Here is a 24,312-nt window from a genome sequence, read left to right on the forward strand (position 1 = left end):
GCCTCCTGAATAGCTGGGATTACAGGATGCCGGGCTAATTTTTGTATTTTTAGTAGAGACAGGGTTTCACCATCTTCACCAGACTGGTCTTGAACTCCTGACCTCGTGATCCACCCACCTTGGCCTCCCAAAGTGCTGGGATTACAGGTGTGAGCCACCACGCCCGACCTTTTAAGAATTCTTGCATCTATGTTCATTAGGGATGTTGGTCTATAGTTTTCTTTTTTGGTTATGTCCTTTCCTGGTGTTGGTATTAGGGTGACACTGGTTTCATAGAATGATTTAGGGAGGATTCTCTCTTTCTGTATCTTGTGGAATAGTGTCAATAGGATTGGTACCAATTCTTCTTTGAATGTCTGGTAGAATTCAGCTGTGAATCTGTCTGGTTCTGGACTTTTTTTGTTGTTGGTAATTTAAAAAATACTGTTTCAGTCTCACTGCTTGTTAATGGGCTGTTCAGGGTTTCTAATTCTTCCTGATCTAAGCTAGGAGGGTTGTATCCAGGAATTTATCCATCTCCTCTAGGGTTTCTAGTTTATGTGTGTAAAGGTGTTCATAGTAGCCTGAGTGATCTTTTGTATTTCTGTGGTGTCAGTTGTAATATCTCCTGTTTCATTTCTAATTGAGCTTATTTGAATCTTTTCCCTTCTTGATTAATCTTGCTAATGGTCTATCAATTTTATTTATCTTTTCAAAGGACCAGCTTTTTGTTTCATTTATCTTTTGTATTTTTGTTTCCAGTTTCATTTTGTTCTGCTCTGATCTTGGTTATTTCCTGTCTTCTGTTGGGTTTGGGTTTGTTTTGTTCTTGTTTCTCTAGTTTCTTGAGATATGACCTTACATTTTCTGTTTGTGTTCTTTCAGACTTTTTGATGTAGGCATTTAAGGCTATGAACCTTTTTCTTAGCACCACCTTTGCTGTATCCCAGAGGTTTTGATAGATTGTGTCACTCTTATCGTTCAGTTTGAAGAATTTTTAAGTTATCTTTAAAAGGATTTGATCATTAAACATGTATACAGAATATGTGTCTTTGTTTCACCCACCACTGACAAGTTGTACAAAAGTACAATACATTTGTCAGTTAACAGTATATTCCACATTACTAAAAACATCTTATTGTGAAATATCTGCTTTTCTATACAAGAATACATTTGATCCAATAAAACGATAGCATTTCTTATAAAGTAGGACTTTTTATGCTAAAGAAAATTACTACATTTTTGTTCAACATATTTTTTGTTATACAGTTATCACAACACAAAAGCAGTGGAGTGCCTTGGAATCTGAACAATATTTATCCTGGAGAAGATGATTGTTGACAATTTTCATGGAAATACCTGAGACAAATAGTTCTCTTTCTTGTGTGTTGAGAAATCAGTAATGTAGATTCCATTTTAGAATGTTAGGTAGAAAGTCATTCTGAATTCCTATTTTTACAGTGTTGATTTTATTATTTATTTGTTTACCCTTTAAGATAAGTGGCAGTTACCAATTATAGGTGATGAAGCAGAAAAATTTTATCACTTTATTTTATGATAAAACTTTTAGAAAAGTTGTGTATAAAATACCGATACCAAACTAGTCTTATCTTGTAAAATATTTTTTACAAATTGAAAATTTCTGTCTTCTTAGATTGTTTTTTAAACCTTTATTGCAAATATAGGAACCGTTTTCTTTTAATGATCCCTGAAAAGACAAATCAAGGGGTGAATTTGAAAAAAAGGTAAACAGTCTTTAGTCATTATATTCTTTAAGAGCTCTAAGCCTTAAGTGTTTTCCTTCAATTTTTGCTTAGCTTTTACGAGGCTTGTAGGTGCTGAGGATTGAAATATAAAAAAGACATTCTTTCTTGAGATTCCAGTCCACAGAGAGACAAATATGACAAATATTTAAACAAGTGAAGGGTTGTTACCAGTTGCTTTCTGTATGGGATAGCTATTGCAACTGAACGAATTAGTAGATGATGGTTCTCTTGATTGCAGTGACTTATCCCGAGCATATTCTTAACTTTTAGGTTTGGTTTTTTATTTCATTTTGTATACTTGTAATTCTTCTAGTCTATAGATAGCTCAAAATATTGTTATACCCTTGTAATAGATGTTGCATATTTGCAGCATTCAAGGGAATCATCCTAGACTAAGTTGGTTACTTAGCAGTTCCTTTTGAACTTTACTTTCTAGTATTTAAAAAATATGACCTTACTTCATTGGCCTGTTTCCTAAATATTTGTCTCTACAGTATATAGGACATTCAGATAAAATATGTACATTTTATGGACACTTTGGAAGGTTTCTGAATGGCTAATATAAATAATCTTCAACCTGTAATTTCACTTCTTCTCTTAAGTGTTAAAAATTCCTGAATATAATGTGTTTTGTAATACAGACATACAAAACTAAATTACAAGAGGTAAATATCTGAAAAAAATGTAGAAAACCTTGAATATTACCTTTGATTTTGTGTAAACATAAAATGAAGTCAGGGAACACATTACCATGTATGGTTAGAGTTGGGAAAACAGAGCCTTAATGGTTGCCAAAGCTCTAACTCATTACTTCAATTGGAGTAGTTTTGAGGAAATTCTTAAATATTCACATTTTTAAAGTGACATCTACAGGTGTGAGTAAAAACAATTACATTAGTAAAATTTGGAAGTAATGTCTGTCTGTTCTTTTCATTATCACCAATATTCTAGATTGAGTTGGGAATAGGAGTAAGTGAATTTACTTTTGAAAAGTCTGCTTGCAATTGAATATCTTATCCTTTGTAGCTATTGTTGCCAAGTCTTTGAAAAGTTAAATTTCTACAGATTTAGGCATAAATAACATACATTTCTTATGGCATGGGCCTAATAAGACAGACTATAGGTAACCCATGGTTTTTATATTTGTTTTATAGTCCTGCTGGGTTCAAATATTGTAATACTTCAAGAAATAGACTAATAAAGATTTTGACACTGTTGTGATTATTTAGGAATTATCAGGCCTTTTGGAAACAGTGTATGGAAATTGGCCATTGTTGAGTGGTTGTGCTATGCAATTTTGATACAATTTTGAATTAGTATCACAATGAGTAGCAGTTATACTTTTTATTTTGTCTTTGAAATGTTATTGTTTTACACATTCTTATGACCTTTATTTTTTATGAGAGAGTAATGACAAAAAAATCTCTATTGACATAAATTTAATAACTAAAATATTTCCTAGGTGTCAGCTTATGTGGAGAAGTTGCTGTGAAGCCACCTGTAAATCCATTTACTGAATTTATGGAGACGGCTATAAATGATGGAAGTCATTCAGAAGAACTCTTTTCCCATCTTAAAACTATATCAGAGAAAGAAGATTTACCACGGTGTACCAGTGAAAGTCATCTCAGCTGGTATTCTCATCAGTATCAGGGGAAATCTAAATTTCCGATTTCAGGATTTCCTGTTTTGTCCATAATATAAATTATTTGAATCAAATACAGCATTCTTTTAAGAGTATCTTTTTCAAATCTAGTATTTATTTATTAAAATATATTTAATCTGATTACAAAGGTACTCATCTAGCAGAATTCAGCTAGTTTTTTTGAATCTTAATGAAAGCAATTAAAAATGAAAACCTGGCTGGGCTCAATGGCTCATACCTATAATCTCAGCACTTTGGGAGGATGAGGCAGGTGGATCACTTGAGGTCAGGAGTTCAAGATCAGCCTGGCCAACATGCTGAAACCCCATCTCTAGTGCAAAAATGCAAAAATTAGCCAGATGTGGTAGCGTGTGCCTGTTGTGCCAGCTACTTGGAAGGCTGCGGTAGAAGAATCACTTGAACCCAGGAGGTGGAGGTTGTGGTTACGGTGAGCTGAGATAGCACCACTACACTCCTGGGTGACAGAGCCTGGGTGACAGAGCGAGACTCCATCTCAAAAAAGAAAAAGAAAAAAAAATGAAAACCTCATCTGTTAAGAATTTTCAAAATAAAGCTATTTAAGATAAATGAAAATGTAATAATATGTGATATCAGAAATGTAGTTAATGCTTGTGAAATCACTGTCATTTGGTATATTACTATATAGCAAATACTTGTCATACTTCTTTAGAGTGGGGAATACACTTGTTATTTACATGAAATATTGCCCCCCTGCCAAGTGGCAATCTTAGTATACCATTACTGTCAGTATGGATAGCTTAGTCCAGCTTCTGCTTTAACTTGTTATAAATGAAACTAATATTTTATCATCTATAATCATACTTGACTTTCTGCCTGTGGTTTTTAATAAAGGACAGGTGTCATTTATAGATAGAATGTTCTTAGGCTTCCTACTTTAAGCCAGTTGTACTTAACACATATTTTTGACATAGCCTCTAGGATGCCGTCAGTTGTTAATGAGCCGTTATGTTTTACAAAGAAAGAGAAAAGCTGCCAATTAAAGAGTTTCCATATCACTTGGAATTTTATTTATAAATATTGAAAATGCTCCTTCAAACTTAACTATACATGTATCTTTAACCCAAATAACTTTTGTGATTCCATACAAGTAAAATATAAGTAAAATAAGGTATTCTTAAAATTTGCTTACACTCAAAGTCTAAGTTTCGAGCTACTTTTGGACTAAAAGTTGTCCTTGCTAATAAGAGTACTGTATACGTGATATGGCATTTCTAAGTAGCATCTTTAAATGAAGTTGGATTTAACTTAAATTTTGTATGTGCATTTGTAATTAGCCTGAAGCAGGACATCCTAAATGAAAAGACTGAATTGGAAGCGACACTTAAGAAAGCGGAGTTGGTAACTCGTTCTATAGAATTACTTTTGCCACTATTTAAGGACACCATTGAAAAGATTAATTTTGAAAATGTGAGTGACTTATGAATATATAATAAAATGAAAAGCTAGTATATTACTCAGAATGTATTAACTGAGGTCTCATATCTTATGTAGGTATGCTCACATATGAGTATTTAATACCAAAAATGAGGGTTTATCAGAATTCTTTATTCCCGTGTCATTAACTACAATTCTTTTCCTGAAAGATAATCTCAGGCATACACCTGATAAGAGGCTAAGCTAGAAACAATATATTTTGGGTGCTTGAATTAACCGGAGTTGAACTAGAAAATCAGCTTTTCTGAAGAGCGAATTTAAAACTAAAATCTTATGAGAGGTGAAATGTATCTGTTTTCGATAGTATTATTTGGAATAGAGAACTATTTTTAAGTTCCAGCATATTAAAGTTTAAATTAGGGACAAACAATAGATTATCTTCTATAACTTTTATATAAAAGCCTAAAATGCTTTTAGAATATAAGCTCTTATTTTGATTTCATTTTATTTTAATGTACTGTATAACAGATCCAATTTACAAATTTTGTAACATTATTACTATGCACAAAAGAATGATTTTGTTAGGAAAAAATATGTTTGATAGTATATTTTAGAGGGTTTTACTTAATGCTGTGTCTTAAAATGTGTATGTGGTTCTTGTAATTTGTCAGGCGAATCTTTCTGCATCGAATTTGAAGATTTCCGAACAGAAGGAAATATTAACAAAAGAATTAGACACTTTCAGAAGTGTAAAACTAGCTTTAGAACATCTTCTTAGAGAGCGAGACTACAAACAAGTAAGGGATTAACACTAAGCACTCATTTTAATAGTGGTATTTCTCACTTGAAGGCTACATTATTTTTAAACTGTAGAAATTATTGGTATATTTAAAATGGAAATAATTCTTTGAATTTTGTCAGTCATGAATCCCTGCCTTTAATGTTTCATAAGTAGTTCTATATGAAAACCACATTTTTATAGAAAATGTATTTTATTTTCATCTCAAAACTTTGTTATACTTAATTTAACTGATTCTAATAAAATATACACTTTTTGAGTTTAAACTCTTTGTACATTATATTTATATGTATGTAACGTATCTATGTATTCTTCATCTGGTAAAAGCTTTATTGAAATGGAATTCACATACCATACAGTTCTCCCATTTAAATTATAAAATTCAATGGTTTTCATTGTATTCACAGAGTTGTGCAGCCATCACCACAGTCAATTTTAAAGCATTTTTATCACTCCAAAAAGGAAGCTTATACCCTTTAAATCACCTAAATTATTCTTCTGACTCCCTGTTGACTTTTCCTATGATAATTTTTTTCAGAATTGTAAAACTAATATTAGGTAATAGTTTTGTAATTAAAAGTTAACATGCTTATAGAAAATTTTGATAAGCAGAGAAATATTCTCTTGATCTCAGCACTTAGTGAAACATCACGATTAAGGACTGTTAATTTTATGTTGTGTATATTTTGCAGTCTTTTGTTTCTTTACTGTATATATGTTATGTGTGCATATATACGTGGTATTTTAGAAAAATGGAGTAAAACTACTCTCTTTGTTTTGTAACTTGACTTTTATACTTAACACTATATTGTCAGTATTTTCTCATGTATTGAATATTTTTTGAATAGAAAGGAATCTTAACTCGAGTTCTTTGGACCCTTATGGATCCAAGGATGGCCTTTATGAAATCCATAAGCTCTCTGAAATTCCGTGTATAATTTTGTATTATATGTACATATATATGTGGTTTTGGGTGAAAAGAATTGATAACTGTTTCACATTCTAAAGCAGGAGTATGACTTTCAAAAATGAATAAATAGTCTTCTGTGGTCTCATTTAAAATGGCTACATAGAATTCTGTTACTGATTCACTGTAGTTCTTCAAGAGATTTCTTATTGCTAGAATTTAGATTGTTGATAATTTTTGCTTCTTTGTAAACAGCACTGTGTTGCATTCTATACTCTATACAAACTTCTTTTGTATAGAGAATTTTTGTGATTTTAGTGTCACTAACCTATACTTTCTGAAGCATTCTTTTGAGATCAATTTAGTAAATTAACTAATTTCATAAATTGCAGACCAAAATAATTTGGAATACTTGAGCAAAATCTTTTCAATGGTTAACTCTTTTAAAATCTGAATTAAAGTCATATTAACTTATTGAGTAATGCTTATTCCACTTCCTACTTTTTTATATAGAGAAATATAATTTGTGATCACTGATTTATAACGTTCTTTTCTCAGACAGGAGACAATTTACCCAGCATGTTGCTAGAAAATTTAACTGATAATGAAAGTGAAAATACTGTAAGTCTTTCCACACTTACTTTTTGTCCATTCTTTCTGTCATTGTTATTTGCATGCTGCTTGGTTTTATAAAATTAGCCAATATTATCCAAGTTGTGAAATTTCTAATTCTTATTTTATATTTGCTCAAGAATCTTAAGAAGAAGGTATTTGAAAAGGAGGCCCATATCCAAGAACTTTCTTGTTTGTTTCAGACTGAAAAGGTAAGCAAAATTGGAGCTTTTGAGCTTAATTCATTATATTAATATTGACTTCTTTTTTTTTTTTTCCCATCCTAGCCCCAACTCCTCAGAAATAAACACAGAAAAGTGTTTTGAAATTCTAAATTATTTGGATATTTTACAGCTTTTACCTATCAAATATGACATCTTAATTTTATTAAGCTTTTTTAAGAGTTTTATGGTGTTTTGTCAGGATATTTGGCATAAATCACTTCATATAGGAACTGTTTTAAATTTGTATTGTATTTCAGTTGGGTGACAAATTAAGGAATGTTAGTCTTTGTAGGAGCATTTTAGGTATACCCATACCTTTATTTAGAAAGATAGATGGGAATTTTAAAAAAGAGATGATTATCAGGAGCCATTAAATAAAAAAGGTTGGGGGAAAGAACTTAGCCTTGGTTGGGCATGAAATACATTTGTAATAGGGGCGGCAGTTTATGTAAAGTAATGCTTTGCTTTTTATCAGCTGTGTAGATTGTTTTTTAAATCAGGGTAAAATTAGAGGTGCTGGGCTGGGGATACAGCAAATAATATGGATTTTTTTGGTTTTCTCTTTCTCTTGTTACAGGCAAATACTTTGAAAGCAAACCGTTTTTCTCAATCAGTAAAAGTAGTACATGAACGACTACAGATCCAAATTCATAAAAAGGAAGCCGAGAACGATAAGTTGAAAGAATACGTAAAGGTATAAATATATATATATCCATTTTAATAGCTTAAGTGATAAAATTAATGAAACACTATAAAGCCATTCCTTAGTTCTAGAATTTGGTGGTTTAAAATACACAGTTGTTGACATAGGAAATACATATTTAAGATAAATCTTATTATATGTGGCCTAACTAAAGGTTTGGGTCCAAATTTTATATTGGGTTCAATATAAAAATGCTGTCTCTGTTTAATACCAATCTAGAAGGATTTATGGGATTGAATTACTTTAAAAATCGTTTCCACTTTATAATTAATTTATATTTACTGTGGAAAATTTATAGAAAATAAATTTAAATACACCAAAATCATTGTTAACATTTTGGTGTACATTATTTCAGTCTTTTTTCTCCGTCCCTACATACATACATACATCATACATACTTTCACAAGTTTAACAGTCAATACAAGGTTTATTTTTTGTTACTAATCATAATAATTTTAAAATCAGCCCAACTTTAATGTGCACAAAATTAAGTAATTCCCTTATTAAACAACTTTGTAGGAATATAATTAAGGGGAATTTTTTTGATTTAATTATTCTTTTGGAGTCAAAGTCGCTTTGAGATGAGAATTTGAGATGGCATAGCATACAATATAAGGTAACTTTTTCTTTTATTTCCAACAAAGGCAAAGAAGCAATATTCCCACCTTCAGAGGTTACAGAGACTCAAACTCCGTTGAGTGTGAGGACTTCTAAATTAGATTTCTGTTTGATTTTGCAGTCCTGAATCATAGCAGATGTCTGCAGCCTGTAGCATGTTTCAAAACTGTACTCGAATTTGTGTGTGTGTGTCTGTTTCTTCCTTTAAAGGGACATTAAGTAGGTTTATGGGACATGTAAATTTTGTATGCTAGGGCACTGCAGATGAACTGGACTTGGTATTGCAGTGGTCTGTCATAGTAAATACAGGAGAGCACATGTGATTGAATACATCTGACGTGTGATTGAACGTATTAGGTAATCATCTTTCCCAATTTATCTTAAAGCATAGTGTTTAGTTTTTATAACCATGATAATTTGGAGAAAGAACATAAGGCTAAAATCCTAAAATTTTGCTTTGAAATTCTACTAATAATTTGAATTCAAATTCTTTTACCAAAATGCTACTGTTAAGAAATGATTAAAAGAAACTGAGTTTATGGATTTTTCTACATTTTCTCTCACAGACTTTTGGATTTAAGGCATTAAGTAATTAAGGGGTTCAGAATTTAGTTCTTTTTGACTTAGGTTTGACAGTGTTTTGTTTTCGTTTTTTTTTTTAAGAGTATGAATCCAATGATCTCAATTTGGCAACATCAATCTCAACTTTTTAGTGTTCAGTAATTTGTTGTATTGGGTCTTTTAAAAATTTACATTGTAAATCTCTGGGAACTATCCTGCAGATGCCTTGCACCAGTTTTTCTTTCTAGATCTTTGTGATGTAGCAATTAGAGTTAGAATATTTTCATATTTTCAGAAGAGATAGAGAATAATTGTCTGTATAAAATGTGACATGTATACAGACACTCCTTTGGAGATAGAAAAAGATAATCAACTTTATGTGTTCATTCATTTGGCAAATGACTTGAGAGGTTATTTTGAAATTATAAAATAATTTGTCATTTCAGTATACTCCTTGATAGTGCCTAAGTGTGGGATTTGATAAATCTGGTGAGAAGATCGTGTCTGGAACCGTGTTCAAAAAGAAAATTTACTTTCTATGTTTAAAAGTCTTTTAACCTAAGACAGCAACTATTCATGGTGTGATGATGACACCGTGTGGACTTTTAGAGGAATGACAGCAGTGTTTCCTGTGGGATGTTCCTTTGTCTTTTTTTTTTTTTTGGCAGAGTCTTGCTCTGTCGCCCAGGCTGGAGTGCAGTGGCCGGATCTCAGCTCACTGCAAGCTCCGCCTCCCGGGTTCCCGCCATTCTCCTGCCTCAGCCTCCCAAGTAGCTGGGACTACAGGCGCCCGCCACCTTGCCCGGCTAGTTTTTTGTATTTTTTTTAGTAGAGATGGGGTTTCACTGTGTTCGCCAGGATGGTCTCGATCTCCTGACCTTGTGATCTGCCCGTCTCGGCCTCCAAAAGTGCTGGGATTACAGGCTTGAGCCACCGCGCCCGGCCTTCCTTTGTCTTATGTCGACTTACTGTACTGCTATTTTTCCCCAACTAGTTATGTTTTATGGGATTTTGTTTTTTTAAAACAATTTAAGAATGTATTGCTCCTTCTCTTAGTTTACTTAGTCACTCTTCAAAGAAATCAAATCTAAATCTTAATATATACTTAATCTCAATTTTAGTGGCAGTTAAGAAACTTAGATTTTGGTGATTGTAGAGTTAAGTTGAAAAGTCCTAGGTTTAGCTTTTACTGTGACTCCTTTGCAATTTTTAAAAATTAAAATGGCTGTCTAAGGAATGGGAGACTAAAACTTAAATTCTGTAATAATTTCACATTTCAGTATTACACAGGTTTCAAAATGTAAAACATTAAAATCATAAGTCTTTAAATAAATAGATACTTAATACTCAAATACTTTAAATACAAAGTCTTAAAATAATTTGAAATAAAAACATTTGAGTTATCACCTTAAATCACATCCCTCATCTACCCAGCCTAATATTCTGTCTCTCATGTTGCCAAGAGGTATGCCAAAGAGATAGTCATGCCAATTAGTTACAGTCACATTCAATGATAGAAACGTGTCCTCAATAATACAAACCTTATGACTCTTACAGTCATTAATTTGTCTAAACCTGTGTTTGGTCTTGGAATAATGACTTCCATAAATTTACTTTATTGGATAAAGTAGTATTTTATTATCTTTAATGTAACTCTAGTGTCAGGACATGCCCCGTAATTCTAGTGAATTAAAATTTGGTAAATAAATCTGTTTATCTCATCTATAGCCTTCTTAAAGATTATAATCATATCTTTAAGATTTTAGCTTTCAAAATGAATAGTCCTAATATATTTGGGGAGCTACCAATTCCTTTGAATATAGGTACATATTTGGATTGTTTCTAGCTCAATTATTTTTTTTAAACTAGTTTTTAAAACTAGTAAGATGTGTAATATTCTAGATGTGAACTAAAAAAGCTGAGTTAATCACAGAAGTTTTAAGGAAGTTAGTGTTTGTACCATAATCACTAATATTAGTATCTTTAATAATAGTAGCATTAGTTTGATATAGGATTATATGTTTTAAATTTGCATCCTTTAACAGGTTATAGAGAGCATTGGTGAAGTCACCTTTCTTCACTGTTTTGCTTTTTTAATTAATCTTATTAATCATTTTGATAAAACCTGTATAGAGAATTATTGTATTAGGCCATTTTAACATTGTTATGAAGAAATACCTGAGACTGCATAGTTTATAAAGAATAGAAGTTTAATTGGCCCACAGTTCCACAGGCTGCACAGGAAGCATGATTCTGGCATCTGCTCAGCTTCTGGGGAGGCCTCAGGAAACTTAACAGTCATGGTGGAAGACAAACGGGGAGTGAGGCATCTCACATGGTGGGAGCAGAAGCAAGAGAGGGAGCAAGTAGGGAGGTGCTGCACACTTTTAAACAACCCGATTTTGCGAGAACTCACTATCAGGAGAACAGCACCAAGAGGATGCTGTAAACCATTCATAAGAAACAACCCTGTAATCCAACCACCTCCCACCAGGCCCCAGCGCCAACACTGGGGGTTACAGTTTGACATGAAATTTGGGTAGGGACACAGATCCAAACCGATATAGTTTGGCTGTGTCCCCACCCAAATCTCATCTTGAATTCTAATCTTAAGAATCCCCATGTGTTTAGGGAGAGACCTGATGGGAGGTGATTGGATCATGGGGGTGGTTTCCCCCATCCTGTTCTCATGATAGTGAGTGAGATCTGATGGTTTTATAAGAGGCTCTTCCCCCTTGGCTCTTCACTCTTTTCTCTCCTGCTGCAACGTGAAGAAGGTCCCTGCTTCCCCCTCGCCTTCTGCCATGATTGAAGTTTCCTGAGTCCTCCCTAGCCATGTGGAACTGTGAGTCAATTAAAACTTGTCCCTTTGTAAATCACCCAGTCTCAGGTATTTCTTTATAGCAGCATGAAAATGGACTAATACAGTTAATTGGTACTGCAGAGAGTGGGTATTGCTATAAAGATACCCACAAATGTGGAAGTGACTTTGGAACTAAGTAATGGGCAGAGGTTGGAACAGTTTGGATGGCTCAGAAGAAGACAGGAAGATGTGGGAAAGCTTGGAACTTCCTAGAGTCTTGTTGAATGGTGTTGAGCAAAATGCTGATAGTGATATGAACAATGAAGTCCTGGCTGAGGTGGTCTCAGATACAGATGAGGAACTTGTTGGGAACTGGAATAAAGGTGACTCTTGCTATGCTTTAGCAAAGAGACTGATGGTATTTTACCCCTGCCCTAGAGATCTGTGGAACTTTGAATTTGAAAGATATGATTTAGGGTATCTGGTAGAAGAAATTTCTAAGCAGAAAAACGTTCAAGATATGACATGGTTGATTCTGAAAGCTTTCAGTTTTATGCATTCACAAAGTGATTGTTTGAAATTGGAACATAGGTTTAAAAGGGAAACAGAGCGTAAAAATTTGGACAATTTGCAGCCTGACCATGCGATAGAAAAGAAACACCCATTTTCTGGGGAGAAATTCAAGTGGTCTGCAGAAATTTGCATAAATAATGAGAAGTCAAATAATAATCAATGGGGAAAATGTCTCTGGGGCGTGTCAGAGGTCTTCATGGCAGCCCCTTCTATCACAGACTCAGAGGCCTAGGAGGAAAAAGTGGTTTTGTGGGCTGGGCCTAGGGCCTTGCTGCTTTGTACTGTCTTGGGACTTGGTGCCCTGCGTTCTAGTTGTGGTTAAAAGGGGCCAATGTATAGCTCAGGCCATTTTTCAGAGGGTGGATGCCCCAAGCCTTGGTGACTTCCACGTGGTGTTGGACTTGAAGGTGCACAGAAGTCAAGAATTGAGGCTTGGGAACCTTAGCCTAGATTTCATGGGATGTGTGGAAGTACCTGGATGTCCAGGCAGAAGTTTGCTGCAGGGGTAGAGCCCTCATGGGGAACCTCTGCTGGGGCAGTGTGGAAGAGAAATGTGGGGTTGGAGCCCCCACATAGAGTCCCCATTGGAGCACTGCCTAGTGGAGCTGTGAGAAGAGGGCTACAGTCCTCCAGACCCCAGAATGGTAGATCCACTGACAGCTTGCACCATGTGCCTGGAAGAGCTCCGGATACTCAATGCCAGCCTGGTAAAGCAGCTAGGAAGGGGGCTGTACCCTGCAGGCCACAGGGCTGGAGCTGCCAAAGACTATGGGAGCCCACTCCTTGCATCAGCATGATGTGAAACATGAAGTCAAGGGAGATTATTTAGGAGCTTTAAGATTTAATGACTGCCCTGTTGGATTGTGGACTTGCATGGGTCCTGTAGTCTGCCCTTTTTTGGCCAATTTCTTCCATTTGGAATGGGAACATTTACCCAATACCTGTGCCCCCATAGTTTCTTGGAAGTAATTAACTTGCTTTTTATTTTACAGACTCCTAGGCAGAAGGGACTTGCCTTGTCTCTGATGAGACTTTAGACTTGGACTTTTGGGTTAATGCTGGAATGAATTAAGACTTTGGAGGACTGTTGGAAAGGCGTGATTGTGTTTTGAAATGTGAGGACATGAGATTTGGGAGGGGCAAGGGGCAGAATGCTACGGTTTGGCTGTGTCCCCATCCAAATCTCATTTTGAATTGTAATCCTTATAATCTCCATGTGTCTAGGAAGAGACCTGGTAGAAGGTGATTGGATCATGGGGGTGGTTTTCCCCATGCTGTTCTCATGATAGTGAGTGAGTTCTTGTGAGACCTGATGGTTTTATAAGGGGCTCTTCCCGCTTTGCTCCTCACTCTTCTCTCTCCTGCCACCATGTGAAGAAGGTCCTTGCTTCCTCTTCACCTTCTGCCATGATCGTAAGTTTCCTGAGATCTTCCCAGCCATGTGGAACTGTGAGTCAATTAAACTTCTTTCCTTTATAAATTACTCAGTCTAGGTTATTTCTTTATGGCAGTGTGAGAATGAAGTAATACACAAACCATATCAGTTATGTACATATTTTTACAATGTTTACATAAACATTGGAGTTCTGAAATAATTTAATTGTTGCTAATTTTTTTTTTTTAGAACTTAGAAACCAAGATAGCCAAGTGGAGCCTGCAATTGAGAATGAATAAGAATGAGGCTGTAGTGATGAAAGAAGCAAGTAGGCGAATAGCTGTAGCTTTAAAAAAGGCATCTAAAGTTTACAAACAAAGGCTTGACCATTTTACAGGAGCTATTGAAAAACTTACTTCCCAAATTAGAGATCAGGTATGTAAATTCATTCTTTTTAAAATTAAAAGTTATATTTTATGTACTTAGTTTATATAATTAATGTTATGATTCTTCATATAGTAATTTTATTCTTCTCTTAATGCTGTTAATACCAGAAAACTTACACTTTTGCTTTAAATCTTTTATTTTGAAATATTACATAAAATGTCAAATTTTCATATTGAAATATATCAGCATTTCCTTGGGCACTTTTCTTAAAGGAAATATTAAGTGTGTCCCCCCCTACACAAACAAAAAGGTTCTATTGGCCAACTAACTAAAGGTAATATATTATACACATTTCCTCTTGGGACATTGTGGTCCATGTTAGCAAATTAAAGGCTCTGAGGCGGCTTTCAGAAACAGTGGAACGAAGGGTGTTGAACTAAGAGTTTCCCACACTTTTTTAACCACAGAGCTATTCTTTTACCCACAAAGCAACTCTTGGAACTGGTTCTGAGGAACACTAGTTTGAGAAATGCTGATTTGTGTTATTAGACCCTATGACTCTATTCAGTAATTAACCTCATTTAATCTCGGTAATACATTTAAAACCATGTGCTGACATAAACACACCATGTAAAATATATCTTTGGGTATAGTACAAATTTGAAAATGGCCTTAGTGCTTTGTTGTTTTCAACAAATTATATTTATTCAATTACTAATTAATAATTTTTTAATAAAGTCTAACTGATATCCTACCTCTTAAGAACTTATGTTACAGCTTATAGAATTATTAGAGGCTTTTAGAAAAGAAAACAGACTTGTATAAAAGCTTATTGCAAACAAAATAGTATTTTGTTAACTTTGTGACTTGAGATAAGGAACTTAACCTCTTTAAGCTTCAATTTCCTCATGTATAAAATAGGAGATCATAATACTCCCTATCTCATGTGTTTGTAGGGAGAGATAAATGAGAAAATATATTTTTGCACTGCCCTCCTTTCTGTTCCTGTAATGCATGAAGTTTTTTTCTTTGTTTTGTTGTTTTTCTTGTTTGTTGCTGCATCTGGCTTTAATGTTCTTCCCTGGCTCACAATAGCTCTTTCTTTTTTTAATCATTCAGGTATCTTTTCAATTGACATCTCTTCAGAGAGGCCTTTCTTGACCATTCCTTTTGAAGTAGTCCTAAAACAATCATATCAATGTCTTAATTTTTTTTCATAGCATTCACTATAATCTGAAACTATATAATTTATTTTTTCATTTATCACTGCTGTTGTGTTTTGTTTTATTTTTAACTGTTTCCTTCTACTTGAATATAAGTCTCAGAAGGCAGGAGCTTGCTATCCTGTTCACCTAAGGTAAGGGTACCATTATTTAAAACAGTATCTTAAGTCTAAAACATGAACAGTTCAGCAATAAGAGCTAAATAATAGTTTAACAAAATGTCATCACATATCTACACAATGCATAAATTTTACCAAGGACTACAGAGAGAGATCAAGGACAAGGAGGATTTGTAAAGGTCTGTGGTCTTTCGTAATTAGAAGGTCACTAGTTACTAATTCAGATGCAGTTTCAGTGCAGTGGAAGGAAAGGTGAAAAGGGAGATTTTGCTTTATATCTGCATGTTGTAAGGAGAGATGAAAGAAGAAATGAGGATTTGGAAAGTACTAGAGACAAATGATTCTGACATTTAGTACCCAGGAGCGAGGATGTTAAATGCTCTATAATTCTGCACACTGAAGAATTAACCCATTTCCTTCTTTGAAAATTAGATCCTAATTTTGCTTCTGGTGGCTTAGATGTGCCATTTCTCTAAAGCAAAGAGAAAAGGTAGGCCAACTCAAAAAACTCTCTAGGAAGGTAATTCCATCACTGACTAGTTTTGACACCTAGGAATGCCATACTGATGAAGTAGGTAATAATTATATTGCTAACACATAAATTCTTTTCTTACTGATAAAACTTCTGCATATCTTAATTTATATTATAAACTTATACTTCATAATTTATATTAAAGCTTATTTTATACAAAATATGAAAATGCTAGTCTTGAATATATCAAAAATATTACTGTGAAAAAATTTAAACAAAAAAGTCTTGCACATAATACATGCTCAGTAAATACTTGCTCAGTAAATGGATGAATGATGAAAGAAGGAAGTACCCAATAAATGTTAATTGTTGTCATTACTGTTTCTGAGCTTTTTGATTTGTAATTACTGGCATTGTTGTCTTCCAGTGTGTTTTTATGTAGAATGTAGACAGGAGGCACAGTGGCTACAGCTCTTTAGGTGGATCTGCAGTTAATAGATTTGAGCTATTTATTGAGTGTGTGCTGTGCTGCAGGCACTATCAAGGCCCTAGAAATACAGCTATGAACAAAAGCAGATAAAAATCCCTACCTTGTGGGAGTTCACATTCAAAATGGATAAGCCACTACTATCACTTATGTCTCTTTGTGGACAGTAGCAGTGTTTGAAGGCTGATGGGGTGACCTCTATAAAATAGATCTTGGCGTCGTTATAGCAAAGATAAGTAAGGTGCATCACCAAATATTATGGAGCTTTGGAACTAGGGGTAGTTTCTGTGTGTACCACAGGGGCTTTCTCCTCTGATGCTTATGTGGTTGTTACCATCTTCTGTATATAGAGCATGAAATTAATTCAAGACCAGCCTGGGTAACATAGCAAGATGCTGTCTCTACTCTCTCTATATATATACATATAAAATATAGTATATACACCATATGTATAAAATATATATATGTAGACATATATATATAGTAGATATATATATGGCATATACATATATATTTAGATATATTTTACATATGTGTGTATATATATATGGTGGCTGTGGTGGCACACATTTGTAGCCCTAGCTACTAGGGAGGCTGAGGCAGGAGGATCCCTTGCACTCAGGAGTTGGAGGCTGCAGTGAACCATCATGACCGTGCCACTGCACTTCAGCCAGGGCAAAATAAAAAAAAAAGTAAAATGGAAAGTTCAGTAAAAAGAAAAGAACTTAATTATGAAATATTGTTTAAAAATAGTTGCAACATCTTTTAAAATGTTAAGTTGAAACTTCCACTATGTGTATATAAAATAATAGCAATATAGATATTTACTTTAAAATTTTTCTGTTCAAAGTTGTACACTGACTTTATTTATTTATTTCAATAGTTTTTGGGGGACAGGTTGTTTCCGGTTACCTGGAAAACTTCTTTAGTGGTTATTTCTGACATTTTGGTGCACCTATCAGCCAAGCACTGTACACTGTACCCAGTGTGTAGTCTTTTACCCCTCACCTCCCTCCCTCCCTTCCCCCAAATTCCCAAAGTCCATTATATCAAACTTATGCTTTTGCGTTTTCATAGCTTAGCTCCCACTTATGAGTGAGAACATACGATATTTGGTTTTCCACTCCTGAGTTACTTCGAATAGTGATCTCCAACTTCATCCAGGTTGCTGCAGATGTTCCTTTTAATGGCTGAGTAGTATTCCATGGTGGTTATATACCATATTTTCTTTATCCACTCATTGGTTGATGGACATTTAGGCTGGTTCCATATTTTTGCAATTATGAATTGCACTGCTATAAACATGCATGTACAGTTTTCTGTATTTGAAGTTCCATACTTTTTGGAAGATTCCTTCCCAGTTTATAATGTATTTGTGTTTAGAGATCTGAGCAAAACAAAAATGTTTTAAAATTATAGTATGAATACTTTTATGTATTTTTTAGGAAGCCAAGTTATCTGAAACAATTTCAACTTCCAATGCCTGGAAAAGTCATTATGAGAAAATTGTAATAGAAAAAACTGAATTGGAAGTACAGATTGAAACAATGAAAAGTAAGAAAAAATTTAGAATCTTTTGTTATTTAGTAACAGTTTTCACTTTTAAAAAATTCTTTGAGTTGTTTGTATTTTGATTTTTTTAGATTACATATGGTAAAGGTGCTACCTATATGATTGGATATTTTTGCATTTATAATTCTGTAAAGTTTTCTTACCTTACTATTAAAAATAGTTAAAATGATTGCTCATTAAAAGTGAATTGGTGTTCACATTTTGAATTTTTTTTTTTTTTTTTTTTGAGGCAGTGTCTCACTTTGTTGCACAGGCTGAAGTGCAATGGTGCGATCTTGACTAATTGCAACCTCCGCCTCCTGGGTTCAAGCAGTTCTCCTGTCTCAGCCTCCCTAGTAGCTGGGACTACAGGCACGCATCACCATGCCAGCTATTTTTTTTGTATTTTTAGTAGAGACAGGGTTTCACCATGTTGGTCAGGATGGTCTCAATCTCTTGACCTTGTGATCTGCCCTCCTTGGCCTCCCAAAGTGCTGGATTTACAGGCGTGAGTCACTGCACCTGGCCCACATTTTGAAATTTTAAACTTGTAGATTATCATTCAGTATTTCAGTATGCCATCTATTATTTGTAGTAAATGTTAATATTTACTTTTTCTTAAATGGAGGTGATTTTTCTCTTTTAAACAAGAATGTATAAAAATATATTTAAAAAGTTTATAATAACTGCTTTGAAAATCCTAAAAATTATTGTTCCTTAATTAAAGTGACTTAAATGCATAACAAAGAAAATGAAAAATAAAAATACATGTATTTTATTATTTGAAATGTATTACTGATAACACTATAATGAACCCTGAATATTTGATTTTAAGTGTTTTCTGTGTCTTCAGTTTTATCATTGAAAACTATCATATATAATTCATTTCTAAAGTTCAGTTGTTATTGCCTCACTTAATTCTTTTCTTTAACCTTGTCCCTTAAATAGTGTATATATGTGTGCATGTATATGAATGAGAGGAAGAGAGAGATGTGCATACTTGTGGATAATAGTTTAGAAGTTTTATTGAACAGCAAAGAGCATGTTGGGTAATTTTTTGTTGGTATCATCAGTGGGTAATTGTTTCTAATCACAGTTACTTTGGTTGTACCCTTTTGGATTACTTCTCCCTATTTTTCTTGTTCTATCAGTTCTGTTTATTTTTGTATATTCCCTATTTTAAACATTGCACCCTACCAAAGTGATTTCAGAAACACACTTAAAATGTGTTATTTGAATAAAAATTTTTATGACTTTTATAAAATGTGTCATTCATTTTATAAAGGCAAATCATCAGTCTTTTGGAAGCTCTGAAGAAAATGGAAGATGATGGAAAAAATTCATGTGAAGAAATTCTTAGGAAAATTCACTCAATTGAATATGAAAATGAAACTCTGAATCTTGAGAATACAAAATTAAAGGTACTATGTATGAGTGTTTGTACAGGCGTGTATTGTATAATGACCATAGTCTACTTAGTAGAAACAACTTGAAGAAAGAGTATGTTTAGAGCAGTGCTCTTATATAATTTTGTCTTCTGTGCTTGTCAGAATATTATGTTTTCAGCAGTGCTAAATAATATTTATGAAGTTAACAGTCTCTTTGCCTCAACTTTTAAAATAAACTACTATCCAATTTTGCAGTTAAATGAATCATCCAAATTACATTAACTTTAGTACATAAGATTATTTCTAGGTGTCATGGTTACAATAGGATATAACCTCAGGCCTGGTCTGTTTGAAACCAGAAAGTATGTTCTTGGCTGCTTCATAATCAGAAAGAATTTTCCAGCTTACTCATATCCAAGAGGTAATTGCTCTCCATAGGTACCAGAGGAGAGACAGGGGAGAAGCTTTTAAATTTCCTGAGAAAAAAAGATATTTGAGTTCTCAGTCAACCCAAGATACATATAACCAGATGGAACTTGAAAGATGATGGCATCATTTTCACTTCCATAATAATACTTTTAGAGGACAGAAAATAGAAGACAGAAAAGAACCTTTTTAAACCATGAAATAAAGTTTATATGCACAGGATGTTTGCTTGTTTTGCATTAGAAATGCACTTGTTTCTTGGAAACATAATTACTGGCTGTTTAGAATTATACATTATATAAAACTTACAGTGGGTTTTGAAAATGAGTTTGTTTATGAGAAAAAATATACACAATTTAAAATCATCACCAAAGGAAATTATTTTAATAAAATGATAGCATTCCAGGCTTTAAGGTTCTGAATTGTTATTTTAAAAGATTATTTTTCTGATGGAGATACATCCAAATCTCTTTTACCCTTTCTAAACCCTTCTTTTGCTATACGTCTAAAATGTTGTGTGCTGAGAAGAGAATTTTATCCATTGTAGGTCTTAGCATTATTTTCTTATGAGCCAATCTGTTTTCTACATACTGATCTGTCTTTGTGGGAGATACATAGTGTTATGCAGTACAATGTATAGTAATTAAAGATTGTTTATTATATATTGCAGAAGGCAACAGATTGCCCAAGCCGAAAAGATTCTTTCCCTTTGTAGGTTTATAAAGTTGGTAACTTTTGTCATCTTGATGTTGAGTTTCAGTCTCCTTTAGACCAGTGGGGCAAAGCTAGGCTCACAAATCTCAAGTCTGTTTTGTTCCAGGTGGAAAGACTGTATTAGTTTGGAGTACAGGACTTGAAATTGCCGGTCCTGTTGACTGTGGTCCTTCAGAGTGAGTGGAGGAAATAGGAATCTAAGTGATGTACATTATAGGAAGTAGCAGGGTCTTCTTTTCTCACCTTTAATGTATTTAGTAATACAATTATTTCGGCTACTTTTTGTTAGGAAAGATTTTTTAAAAAATCAAAATTGCAATGTACCTTAATACCATTTTTTTTTGGCAGTGACATTATGATATTTTGAATTAGAATTTTTTCCTTCAAGAAATTTTGTAAGTCCTTTATAGTCCTTCAAGCAGTATGAACTTCTTACGTTTTCTTAATAAAAAGAAGTTCATTTATTCAGTGAACATAGTTCCTCCAACTTCTGACAAATTATTCAGTATTACCTTTTGAGTGAAGAATATATACTCATTACAGTAAAATTGGAAGCTATAGAAATATAGAAAGAACAGAATGATCATTGATCCCACATTCCTTGGAGATAACCGTATTTTGTAATATTTGTTTTTTCACAGTTGTAATTAAAATAATGTCTTGCTTTGTTCACTTTAAAATGGAAACAGATACTGTACGTATATAACATATAAACTCTTTATAAGCATCCTTTTAAATTACTCTGTAATATATATTCAATGTAGAAGTGTTAGGTGATTCCCTATTTGTTGGACATTCACGTTATTCCCAATGTTTTTAACATTTAATAAAATAATTCTCTGATGAACATTTTCATACATAAACTTCTTGTTGTATTGTCTTTAGCTTAAATTTCCATGTAGAATTACTGAGTCAAAGAATATGAACATTTTGAATGTTCTTGATATGCTTTGCTACATTTCTTCTGAAAAGGTATTTTATTACCCATACTGCCATTAGTTCTCTATACCTCATCAGCACAGGAAATGAAATGTGTGTTTTTATTTGTAGTGTTTGCTAATTTGGCAGGTAAAAATGTTATCTATGGTTTTAATTTGTAACTCTTTGAGGAGCTAGTTTTAAATTTCTAAACAATTTCTAATTTTATTCTTCTCATGGTTATCTGTGTATCAGTAAATTATATATTATACTATTCCTTGGTTTATCACATTTAGTCAATTAACCTTCTAATTAGTAGAGCACTAACATAATTGATAATATAAATACTAATACAACTAAAAGACATGTTAAATTCCTAATAAATACTACAACAAACTTATAACTTATGCTTTCGTGAAAATAAGTGAAGGTAGTTTGATACAGGAAGCTGAAAGAGTTAAGGCTTTTATGGACATAAGATATGAACATAAGGGCAATATTCAATAAGCACTTCCAAGATAGGGCTCAATAACGAAAGAGAAGAAAGAGGAGGAGGAACATGGAGTATATGGGCTTTATGTAGAGTGCTGTGTACCTCTGTGGCTTGCTGTGTTCAGCTGTGTTTGTGCGCTTTGTATTCAGCTGATGTTTTTTACATGGTTCAGACAATTAATGAGCTAGAAAAAACTGCATCTGAACAAAAGTTACTTCTTTGTTATACATCATTCCCCTGCTTACCAATATTGTAAGATGAGCTTCACTTGACAGAAATGTGAAGCATAGGACAGATTATATATCTTCACCTTTTATTTGGAAAATAAGGATATTTTCCAACTACCTGTTCTCTATCTATTCTCCCCACTTTCACTTCGCCAGTGTTATTAATTGACAATTTGCTCTGTAACCTCAAGTGCTTTTAATAGATTGATTCTAAACATTAATAGCAATGACTTATAATTGTTCTTTCACTACACAGTCAAGTAATATGTTTATACATGTTTTTTTCTTGTACAACTTTAAAATTTTACCTGGAGTTTCCAAAAACTCTACTTGTTTTACTCTTTGCCCTTATCGTTGTCTTCCCCCCACCCCACCCCCTTCTTGAAATTCTTCATCCTATCTCTGTTCTCTGAAGAACCTATTTTCCCCAGATTTCTTCTACTTAGGGCCTTCTGTCTTCTTGTTTCAGTCTGAATGGGTTGGTCTCTAGCCCTGCTGCCCAGATGCCATGCTGGAATTTTCTTGACTGCTACCCTGGTTCCACTGTTTCCTTGAACCCACATTGTGTTTCTTTTTCTTTTTACTGGAATATATCTGCAAATAATATTCCCTTAAGGAAGAGAAAATTAGAAGTAAACATTAAAATGGTCTCACGTGTCTAAAAATGCCTTTATTCTGTCATTTTGATTAATGGTTTCAGCTGGGTATAGCAACTTAGATTGAAAGTAATTTTTACTGAGAACTTTGAAGGCTTTGCTCCATGGTCTTCCATAAGTCAGAGTTGCTAGTAGAGAAAATCTGCCATCAGTCTGATACTTACTCCTCTGTAGTGACATTTTTTATTTTTCTTGAAAGTTAAGAGATTCCCCTTATCCTTGGTGTTTTGAAACTTCACACACATCTAGTTGTGTCTTCCAGTACTTTGTGCTAAGTACGTTGTAGACTTTGTAAATCCAAAGACTCATGTCCTTTACCTCTGGAAAATTCTGTTATATTATTTCTTTGGTAATGTTCTCTCTCCTGCCCCTTTCCATTTTCTCCAGTCTGTCTGTCTGGATGTACTGCTGATTGTATTGTTGATTTGTTGGATCTCCTAGATTGATACTCTGTCTTCAGTTTCTGGGTTTTGTTCAATTTTGGGGGCAGATTTCTTTGGTCTTTATCTTTTAATCCTTCATTTAAAAGTTTAATTTTCAAGAATCTTAAAAAGTATTCCCCAAGTGTTCCTATCATCAAATATCTGAAAATACCTATACAAATTTTTTCTTTTTTTTTTTTTTAGTGTTTCAATTTATTGTTTCCAACTGGCACTGGTTTTTTATTTTTATTTTTATTTATTTATTTTTTGAGACGGTTGCTCTGTTGCTGATGCTGGAGTGCAGTGGCACAATCAGAACTCACTGTAGCCTGGACCTCCCAGGCTCAAGCAATCTCCCACCTCAGCCTCACAAGTAGCTGGGACCACAGCACATAGCTAATTTGTGTGTGTGTGTGTGTGTGTGTGTGTATGTGTGTGTATGTGTAGTTGGGGTCTCACTGTGCTGCCTAGGCTCCTGGGCTATTGAACTCCTGGGCTCAAGCAGTCCTCCCACCTTGTCCTCCCAAACTACTGGAATTACAGGTGCGAGCCACTACGCCCAACCCAATTTTTTTTCTTCCTTTTTTTTATATATAAAAAACTTTTAGATCTCTCTCATGATACTCTTTTTCCAAAAGTCTGATGACATTTAAGAATTTACAAATGAGGAAGATGGCCGAATAGGAACAGCTCCAGTCTCCAACTCCCAGCGCGAGCGACACAGAAGACCGGTGATTTCTGCATTTTCAACTGAGGTACTGGGGTCATCTCACTAGGGAGTGCCGGACAATCGGTGCTGGTCAGCTGCTGCAGCCTGACCAGCGAGAGCTGAAGCAGGGCGAGGCATC

The 24,312-nt window shown here is 33.9% G+C and overlaps 1 protein-coding gene across 1 annotated transcript in view; it reads left to right on the forward strand.

The window, feature by feature from the left end:
- The first annotated feature begins 941 nt into the window (after window positions 1-941).
- ODF2L (outer dense fiber of sperm tails 2 like) overlaps window positions 942-24,312 on the forward strand; it is a 44,471-nt gene continuing 21,100 nt past the window's right edge. The window contains 10 exon segments of the mRNA XM_017850775.1: window positions 942-1,724; window positions 3,208-3,379; window positions 4,707-4,839; window positions 5,478-5,603; window positions 7,071-7,133; window positions 7,265-7,336; window positions 7,926-8,042; window positions 14,231-14,416; window positions 18,115-18,220; window positions 19,502-19,698. Of these exon segments, the coding sequence (XP_017706264.1) occupies window positions 3,267-3,379; window positions 4,707-4,839; window positions 5,478-5,603; window positions 7,071-7,133; window positions 7,265-7,336; window positions 7,926-8,042; window positions 14,231-14,416; window positions 18,115-18,220; window positions 19,502-19,698 (1,113 nt within the window). The 5' untranslated portion in view covers window positions 942-1,724; window positions 3,208-3,266.

Source organism: Rhinopithecus bieti, unplaced genomic scaffold (assembly GCF_001698545.2).
Source record: "Rhinopithecus bieti isolate Rb0 unplaced genomic scaffold, ASM169854v2 scaffold_1467, whole genome shotgun sequence".
Lineage (NCBI taxonomy): Eukaryota > Metazoa > Chordata > Mammalia > Primates > Cercopithecidae > Rhinopithecus > Rhinopithecus bieti.